General features: G+C 40.0%; 1 protein-coding gene across 1 annotated transcript; it reads left to right on the forward strand.

Annotated features, from left to right (window-relative positions):
* Positions 1–7,234: 7,234 nt before the first annotated feature.
* Positions 7,235–8,366, forward strand: LOC100387771 (olfactory receptor 52K2-like). The gene has a single exon (XM_002754855.6). The coding sequence runs from the start codon at positions 7,279–7,281 to the stop codon at positions 8,221–8,223; it is 945 nt and encodes a 314-aa protein (XP_002754901.3). The 5' UTR covers positions 7,235–7,278; the 3' UTR covers positions 8,224–8,366.
* The last annotated feature ends 1,817 nt before the right edge of the window (positions 8,367–10,183 follow it).

The raw sequence follows: 10,183 nt of genomic DNA on the forward strand, positions 1-10,183 counted from the left end.
GAGCAGGGGCCTTTAAGCAGTGACTGGATCACATGGGCTCTGCCCTCATGTATGGACTAATCCATTCATGAATAGGTTAATGGATTAACAGACCAGCTTGTTATGGTGGTGGGAATGGTGGCTTTATGAGAAGGGGAAGAGAGAACTGAGCTAGCACATTGCCATGTTCAGTTCCTTGCTGTGGGATGTCCTGTGCCCCTCAAGACTGTAGGGAGTCCCCACCAGCAAGAATGCCCTAGGACCCATGACCTTGGGCTTCTCAGCCTCAGTGAATGCAAGAAATCAATTCCTTTTCTTTATAAGTTACCCAATTTAATGATATTCTGTTATAAGCCAAAGAAAATTAAGACAGGAACCCTCATAAAAAGCAGCTTTCTTCTCAGGTCTTTGAAAAATAGACATTAAAGTCAGTTGTAGGTAGAAAGGTCACCCTTTATTATTTATAGAGGAATGGTAATTGTTCATACACAATTGTTCATACACATTCACATTTATACTGGCCTCTCAATTATATACATAAATTTCCCATCCATTCTGTAAGTTATGAAAAATTGTGAATGTTCTCTCTACTTGAGAGATGAGAAAGCAGATTAAGGATCAGAAAATGCCAAACCAAGGTCACAAGCAGGATATTAATGTAGAGCTCAGGCCAATATGGAATACACATGCAAAATAGAACACCTAATGAATGACCTGAGCCTGGTCAGACTGGAATTGGTACCCTTTCACGTCACTCTGGGATAGGAGTTGCCTGTAATGTACACATTCTAATGAGTTTTTTTTTTTTTTTTTTTTTTTAGGAGACACTGCAAGGATGATGGTAAAGGTAAGGAGAAGCACAGCAAAGTCCAAGGCACAAGCCAGCTCCTCCCGAAATGCTCACAGCTTCTGGAAAGTAGGGCATGACCCCTGGGAAGCATGATGACTCAGTGCCATTAAGTGGAGTAGGAAACCCTTGGGGTGTGAGTCCTGGGTCAGGGAGTCCCCTTATAAAGGCCCCGAGAGATAAGGCCAGAGCCATCTGTAATTGATGAGGATTCTCCTCAAGTGCAGCAATTCCTGTTTCCATAGCCTTTTGGGAGAAGGGCAGAGGTTGGTGAGGATAAAGCCAGCTGCTGTCTTCCCAGGTTCCTCCTTCCCAAACTCCTTACAGTAGAAGAGGAAGGCGGCATCGGGGCTGCAGAAAGCTAAAGGAAAGAGCTCAGAATTTAAAGTCAGACTGAGAAGTGTGAACAGAGCTGCAACTGGGAAAAAAAGAGGTAACATAGTTGGGGTGAGTGGGAAGGTAGGTAGGGTAACTCTCAGTTACTTCCCACAGCCAGGCCTGATCTTGGGTATCAGCTTCTTGCCCTCTGCCCCAATCCCATATTTCCTCCATCTTTGCCCTCCAGTAGAGGGAAGTCTTGATAGTTCCACCCAACTGTTTTGTGTATGAACCCCAGACACTTTCCCCACCACAGAGGATGCCTGCCTCCTTTCTATGCAAATGCTGTGGGCCATCTCCAAGAACTCCTAGCTGATTATTCAGTTTGAATCCAGTCACTGCTTTTCCCAACCCTACAAGTGTCCCCATCCCACTTAAAGGGCTTCTACATTAGTCAAGAGGAAGAAAATGTGGCCTGAGCTAGACAGATGGCAGGGAAAGGTAAATATGTGTTTGAGGTTCTACCAGAAGCTATCTTGAAGCACCCTGGTTATGCGACTATCCTTCCTTGTCTGGTTCTTAATTTTTCAAATGTATAATTCTGATATCCTTTTAAAGATAAAGGTATAGGCTACTGAATAGGTATCAGTATTAACTGAGTTCATTCAATGTACGGAGGCCTTTTTAAAGGAGTTTTGGGAGAGATAAACAGACAAGTCCTTTGAGCATGAACATCTTAGTTCTGAAAACAATGAACAGTCTGGACAAAACTTGCACTACAGAGGTCTTAGATTCTGGATATTAGGGGAAGACGACCGGCTCCATTCATGCTCCTACTCTGACTCCTTCATTCTCAGAGAGTTGATTTTGGATGAGCTTCAAAGGAAATAAGATTTATGGCCTTGGACATCCTGTCTTTTCCAGAAAAATTTAAGAGATGCCATTTTCTTTGTGTGAGGATGGGTGATCAGGTCACAAGATCATCAGTGATATTCAGAAGCTGCACAGAGTAATTCAAGTCGTATATGAAGACAAAGTAGAACAAGCTTGCATTGTGGAAAATGCATGTTTACAAGGGGAGGTGTACAGTAGCTGTTTTTTTTTAATCCCACGGGTTATGTACCAACCACTGTTTATGGTACTGAAGATATGCTGGTTGAAGAAAAAATGTTCTTGTTGTCATAGTACTTTTTTGCTACCAAATCAAATATTGTTCCTGGAAGAAATACACAAATATTAATACTTAAAATAGTATATTCCATGAAGAAAATTTTAGTCTGATGCAGGTAACAGAGGTTATTGTTGGGATGCTTAGAACTTCTATCCCAGATGCATTTTAAATTAGAAGATAACCAAACATTATGAACTTGGATCATATGAGGGGAGTAGTATTCTCAGAAACAGAGAGGTGTCTTTCAACTGTCTAGTCATCATGCTTCATTTGGTTAAATGTTCTACACTTACCATGTATGTTAGAGGCTATGTTTACAGAAGGGAATAGGCACAGTCCCTTAACTTCAGTCCCTTCACTTTGTGATATGGTGGGTATTTATGGAAGAACAGATATTGGAGAATAAAATAAGAACTTTGTATGCCTGTTAAGATTCTTTTGTAGAGATAGCTGATGTTAGATGCTGGTGGTTTGAACAAGGGTGGTGATGATGGAAAGGTAACAGGCAACTTGGAGATTTACTCTGTAGGATGACCCAGTGGTACTTTGTGATGATTAAATATGGTGCAGGAAGAAGAGGGAAGAATCCAGGATGGCTTGATTCTAGGTTGAGCAACTGCTTGGACATGATGTTATGTTCTGAGATGTAGGTGGTACAATGAGAGAAGTAGTTATAATCTCTGCCTCAGACATGACAGATTTGACATATCTGTGAGGCCAACATGTGGGGATAGTCTAGTCTGGAGTTTACAGGGAATGTAAAGTATATAAATTGTATTTGACATTTCAGGATATCTTTACAGTCTCAATGGCCAACAAGAATAAAGATGCACTGTTCAAGGTCTTTTCAGGAGCAGTATTCCTTTTTCCTATTTCAAGTTTTCTCCTACTAATTTTTCAACAGAAAAAAAGCATGTTATTTCTCCCTTCTTAAAAACATACATACAAACACACAGACGGACAAACACAAGCTCTTCACTCTGTTCCCTTTAGCCAGTGTCAGTGTCCTATTTACTTACTGGCCTTTATGTCCAACCTCTTCAAAGGAATGAACCATGTTAACAGACTTCAATTCCTCATTCGTCTATTCTGAGTCAGTCAAGTAACACTTTGCTTCCTCTATTCTAGAGGAATTGTTTTTATCAAGGCATTTGATCCTCTGTGATTCCAGTAACAAGGCCAATTTGGTTTCCAAATTCTTTGACTCATCAATAGCAATTAGTATAATCTTAATAAATTAGTGACAATCTCCTCATTAACAAAGTGTATTCAATAGACTATCAAGAGAGCACATCACCTTAAAAATCTTCCTATGTTAATACTTGTTCCCTATCAGAGTTATTTGCCAACTTCTTCAAGGGCCCCAACTCCTCTCCTACCCCATTCTTAATGTTGAGATTCAGTTCTAGGTTCTCTTTTCTCTATGAACACTTACTATCTGGGTGATGTTAATCTATTTTCCACATATATGTCACCATCTTCATTTGAATTTCTGATAGAGATCACACACTTACCTTGTTCAAAATTGAAGTCCTGACTTCCACCCTCCACACCTTCCCCATCATAGTTGGAAGCAACTCCTTTCTATTAGATGTTTATGCAAAAAATCAGGGTGTTATCTTTGACTTCCTGTTGTCTCACATCCTGTATCTAACCTGTCGAAGATACCACTGACATTTTTGAAATATGTTCCCAATCCTGTTACTTCCCACCACATATACTGCTACCTTGATCATGAGCCAATGTTCTCCCTTCCCTGGATTCCTGCAATAGTCTCCACTTTTCCCCAATTCTACCCTTCCCTCTTTGTGCTGCTCTCCATCATGGATGTCAGAGAAAACTTTAAAAGTATAAGTCCCCTCTTCTTTGCTGGAAACAATGTCTTTGATTCTGAGAGAAATAAGGAACCTTTGCAAAGTCCCACAAAGGCCTGTGAGGCCCTGTGTGATCTGGCCCCACTGCTCCAACCTCTGTTTCTCCTGCTCATTTGCTTCATCTTAGCTGGTTGCCTGCTGAACTTTGAATACCAGGTGTTTTTATGTCTTAGGGCATTTTATCTGGCTGTTCCATTTTCTTAGAGTGTACCTCTCCCCTGGGTGACTTTTATATCCTACATCTCTCATGGCCATCTCCTGTCCTGTCATCTCCCCTTTTTGTTGTAGCCATTGCTGTGGGAACCGTTTGAGTGCAGGTTTGGTTGATAGCACCTTACTCAGCTGCATCCCACCCCAGAGTTAGTCTGCTTTATTGCATGGGCACTTCAGGGATCTTAGTTAGCTATTCTGGGGCATGTATGGACCTGAAAATGCAAGGAAATCCACACTCCTTGGGTCATCCTTGACCTATCGGACATGGAAGCCAGTGGATAAAGGTTCCCCTTTTCTGTGTCTAGAGTGGACAATTCTTTTGATCATTCTCTATGGTTCTTTATGTGGAATTGGATATAGTGATGACCACATTATCTCAGTAAGGAACTTTTGGATCCACATTCTCTTCTTTCCTGTTTCACTCCTTCATTCTATTCTTGTTCATTGTCTAATTTTTCTATACAGACCACTTGCCTGGAATTACACCTTCTGCTTTTCATAGAAACTAAGTATTTCTCCACCTCATTTAATATTTCAGAATTCCTTTTCCAATGAGGCCTGCAATGATCTATTTCAGATTTCAACCTCCCCTGCCCCATGTCATGGAATTCCTATCCTCTTTACCCTTGATTTTTTGTTTTTTAAATCACAACAGTGAACCTTTGAATATTATAATGTAATTTACTCATGATATCCTTTTACCTTTCTCCGACCTTTAGCAAAATTATTCTAAGGGATCAGTTTTGTTCATAATTTTCTTAACTCATTCAGCAAAAATATTTATATTTTACTAAATTTGCAAAATATATTTATTGAATTTTATGTGAACATGCATTGAACAGAATTAAACCTTGCGACATGAAGTAATTCAATATCTTGAGGTGGGGCTGAAGCAGGAGACTGAAAGGAGCAGCTCATTTGATGGGTAATATAAATATTATGAGAGCCAAGAGGAGAGAAGGAGTTTAAGAAGGGTGGTCAATTCAGAAAAAAGCTGCTGAAAGATCAACATGAATGAAGGCAAGTACGTGACCATGGCTGCCTCATATGGAAGTCATTTCTGGCTGAAATTAGAGCTTTTTCAGGTAGGTTAGAATGTGCTAATACTACAGGAAATTTGTGGGAGTTGAATCTAAATATAGACATACCTAGGTATTTTAATGCAAAGAAGAGCTAAAATTTTAATAGAGAGGATTTAAGATCATGGAGGACAGGATTATAAAGTGTTAACATAGAAACTTTTTTTTCCCCTCAAGCATCTATTTTCTGTGGAGGGAGAGAGATAGACGATAAATAAGGATCTGTAAACAAAATATTTTGTGTGTAATTCTAGTACTCTCCCTACAACCCTGAGACAAAGGTAGGGCAGTGTTATTACCCACTAACAGAGAAGAACCAGGGGCTTGAAATAAGCCATTTGTCACATCTTCTAGCTATGTGACTTTGTACAATCATGATTTAGGCCAAGGCTTCAGATTATAAATTTTTCCCATACTTTTAATATAAATTCATTTTTTTCATAATTTTGATATACAAAACATGTGTTCCCTTTGGGCATTTAGGTAGAAGCAAAAATACACAATTATTTAGAGCATTAAATTTGGATAATGATAGAACTCAAACCTGGCTGATTGACACTATTAACTGTGGTAACTTAGAAATATTTTCTCAACACTCAATTTTCTCATATTAAAAAAAGATCCAAAATAACTTTTGGTTATTTTGCTTACCGACTGTGCTGTCAACATGCATTGTCTAATTCTCATAAGAACTTCATTAAATAAATCCTAACAAGAAGAGTGCCTGGGTAAAAATTGGGCAATTTCAGTGTTTAAGTCTTTTGACAGAAGAAAAAAATGAGCAAGAGGAGTTAGATATTAAAAGTTGTTAAGCACAAAGTTTTTTTCTGTGTGTGGAAGCCAGATGCTAGTCTTTGTACAGATGAAAGAGTTCTGTGATGAAAATGAAGGAAATGGAAGATGGGCAGAGGGAGAGTCACATGAAAAGGAAAGTTAACATGGGTTTAGATGAAGGAAAACCAAAAGAGAAGGCTCTTCATCTCTTCGGTAAGCTGGAGGCATAGCTGTATTTTCAGAGTTTGTGTTAAAAGAACCTGGAAGATATATCATAGAGCAGTGCCCTTTAATGGAGCTTTCTGCAAGGACAGAAATAGTCTTTACCTAAATCATTTCATATAGTAGCCACTAGTCACATGAGGCTATCGAGCACTTAAATTAGGTCTATTGAGCACTTAAATTTAGAAGCCACTGAACAATTAACTTTTTTTTGTGATTGAGGTATGCATTTTTAATGTTGTTTATTTTTGATTAATAGAAATAGCCACATTTGGGTAAGTGGCAATGCTATCAGATAGTAGTATACTTCCAGAAAAGTTAAACAGATTATGTGATTAACCGGGGGGCCAGAATTGCAGGGTTCATTTGACTTGTATAGGCCCTTAAGCCAGAAAGTTCAACAGATAATTTACTGATTGGGAGTTTTGTTTGATTGGAAGGTAGAATGGTAACAATGTATGACTTAAATGAATTGATTTAAACATAGTTTACTTCTTTGATCAAGATAATCCTGTCACCAAGAACACAGAAAACGATACCACTTCTCCATTCCTTTATGAGAACTGTTTAGGGGTATCAGGTCTATTGATATATAAATATTTAGGTATCAGTAACAGTGAGAGTTTCTTGTGGGCAGGAACCATAGATTATGCTTCTGCATGTCTATGACAACTTCTGGTGCACTTTTTTTAAGGACTAGGAATGGTAGCAGGAGCTTATCATAGTAGGTGATTGGACTCTAATCCTAGGTACTCCAGATATGCTTCCTGTGAAGATCAACAAGAAAAATTCCCAGGAGCCATGTCAGCCTCCAATACCACCTCAACACATCCAGCTGCCTTCCTGTTGATGGGGATTCCAGGCCTGGAGCACCTGCACATCTGGATCTCCATACCCTTCTGCTCAGCATATACACTGGCCCTGCTTGGAAACTGCACCCTCCTTCTCATCATCCAGGCTGAGGCAGCCCTCCATGAGCCCATGTACCTCTTTCTGGCCATGTTGGCAGCCATCGACCTGATCCTTTCCTCCTCAACGCTGCCCAAAATGCTTGCCATATTCTGGTTCAGGGATCGGGAGATCAACTTCTTTGCCTGCCTGGTCCAGATGTTCTTCCTTCACTCCTTCTCCATCATGGAGTCAGCAGTGCTGCTGGCCATGGCCTTTGACCGCTATATGGCCATCTGCAAGCCACTGCATTATACCACGATCCTGACTGGGTCCCTCATCACCAAAATTGGCATGGCTTCTGTGGCTCGGGCTGTGACCCTGATGACTCCACTCTCCTTCCTGCTGCGAGGCTTCCACTACTGCCGAGGCCCAGTGATTGCCCACTGCTACTGTGAACACATGGCTGTGGTGAGGCTGGCGTGTGGGGACACTCGCTTCAACAATATCTATGGCATTGCTGTGGCCATGTTGATTGGAGTGTTGGATCTATTCTTTATCATCCTATCTTATATCTTTATCCTTCAGACTGTTCTACAACTCTCCTCTCAGGAGGCCCGCTACAAGGCATTTGGGACATGTGTGTCTCACATAGGTGCCATCTTAGCCTTCTACACACCTGCAGTCATTTCTTCATTCATGCACCGTATGGCCCGCCATGCTGCCCCTCATGTCCACATTCTCCTCGCCAATCTCTATCTTCTCTTTCCACCCATGATCAATCCCATCATCTATGGTGTTAAGACCAAGCAGATCCGTGAGAGAGTCTTAGGGGTATTCCTGAGAAAGGATGTATGAATAGAGTGAGGGATAAGTGGAGAAAGAGTGGGGCGCAGTGAATGGTGTAGCAGGCCAGGGCTGCGATGAGAAGTAGGTGGCTGCTAGACTCCATGTTTAGTTCTTTCCTTGTATTATGAAAAAAATAAATGTTGTCCTGAAACTCAGAGCCAAGTCTGTTTAGAATTTGTGGGTCTTTTTGCTCTGATAGCCTCTGGGTTGAACCTGGTAACTGTACTGTCTCCTCACAGAGTCTGACTCCTGTCAGTACTTTGACAGAGTCTTGACCCCCTGGCCTCCTGGGGACTTCACTGAAGGACACAAAGATGCTTCCATGTTCATTTAAGAGAAGGCTGCAAAAATCTGAATTCCTGTCTGATTCATTGGAAATTTGATGAACTATCCACTCAGATCCCCGAGTGAGGACCCTTACTCCATCCAAGGCAGGAATTGCTCTTTACTAACAGTTGATGCCCAGATTCTGCTTAAACATTGTAAGTGCTGGTGCACTTGCATCCTCCAGGTCTGTTTATTCCAAGTGAGATGACTCTGCTTGTTAGAAAGTTATTTCTCAACTAAGCCAGTCTGTATTCTTTGAATTCTTTTTACCTCCTCATCCTCATGGCCAATCCATCTCATCAAATACTTTGAAGAAAAACCATATCCTCTTACATTTTATATCACACAACTCTCAGTGCACAGATATATCTTATGTTTTTGATAAGAATGTGAATTGCTCACTTATTTGATAACCTAGTCAAGTGTATGCTATTGGCTAGGGGTAGACTGTTAAGAAATGGATGCTGGACTTATGTTTATGACCTCAGACAGAGGATGAAGTAATTCCAATGGTTTGTGTTCTCAAAACTCACCATCCAAGGCCCAGCATAGAAGAAATATGAGAAGGCAAAGATGAGATGTGGGCATATTGACTTAGGTTTTGTTCTGTTTCATGCAAACTTAGGTACCCAAGAATTCCCTTAATATTAATCCTGAGAACTGCACCTCTGATGCTCCCTCATACCCCATATCTTATGAGTTGAATTTTGTTCCCCTTTCCAATTTATATGTTGCGATTCTATCACCCACACTTCAGAATGTGACTGTATTTGGGGATAAGGTCTTTAAAGTGATAGTTAAAATGAGGTGATTAAAATGAGATAATGGGCCTTAATCCAATATGACTGGTGTCTTTGTAAGAGAAAATTTGTACACAGACACAGGCAGAGTGAAGACCATGTAAAGATACTGAAAGATGGCTGTGCACAAGCCAAGAAGAGAGGACTCAGTAGCAACCAAATCCGTTTGGTTATTTTTGGACTTCTATCTTCCAGAATTGTAAAGAATTAAATTTGTTTGTTAGGCCGCCCAGTTTGTATTACCTCTTACAGAAGCCTGAGAAAACTACTTTTGGCACCAGGAAGTAGGGTGCTACTGTAACTAATATCTAAAAATGTGAAAGTTGTTTGGAAACTGAGTAATGGGTTGAAGCTGAAAAAATTTTGAGGTGCATGTTAAAAAAGGTTAAGATTTCTTTGAAGAAATTACAGGTAGAAATATGAATATTAAAGATGCTTCTAGTGAGGTCTCAGGAAGGAAGAGATGGAAGAAAGATGATCTTTGTTATCAAATGAAAAAGACTTGGACAAATTGTATTCTAGTGCTTTGTGAAAAGTAGAACTTTTAAGTAATGAACTTGGATATTTGAGGAAATTTCTAAGCAAAATGCTGAAAGTGAAATTGTTCTTGTTGCTTATAAGATGAGAGAGGAGAGAGAGAAGTTGGAGAAGAATTTAAGCAAAAAGGAATCAGGAATTAAAGATTTGAAAAATTCTCATATCCATGGTACAATAAATAAGTGTAATTTGGAAAGAATATCAAGGGTGTGGCTGGATAACCATTTTCTAAAAATATTAGATACATTAAATGAAATAAACCAGCACAGAACAACAAATACTGCATGGTCCCACTCATATGGGAG

The sequence above is a fragment of the Callithrix jacchus genome, chromosome 10 (genome assembly GCF_049354715.1).
Source record: "Callithrix jacchus isolate 240 chromosome 10, calJac240_pri, whole genome shotgun sequence".
NCBI classification, from domain to species: Eukaryota; Metazoa; Chordata; class Mammalia; order Primates; family Cebidae; genus Callithrix; species Callithrix jacchus.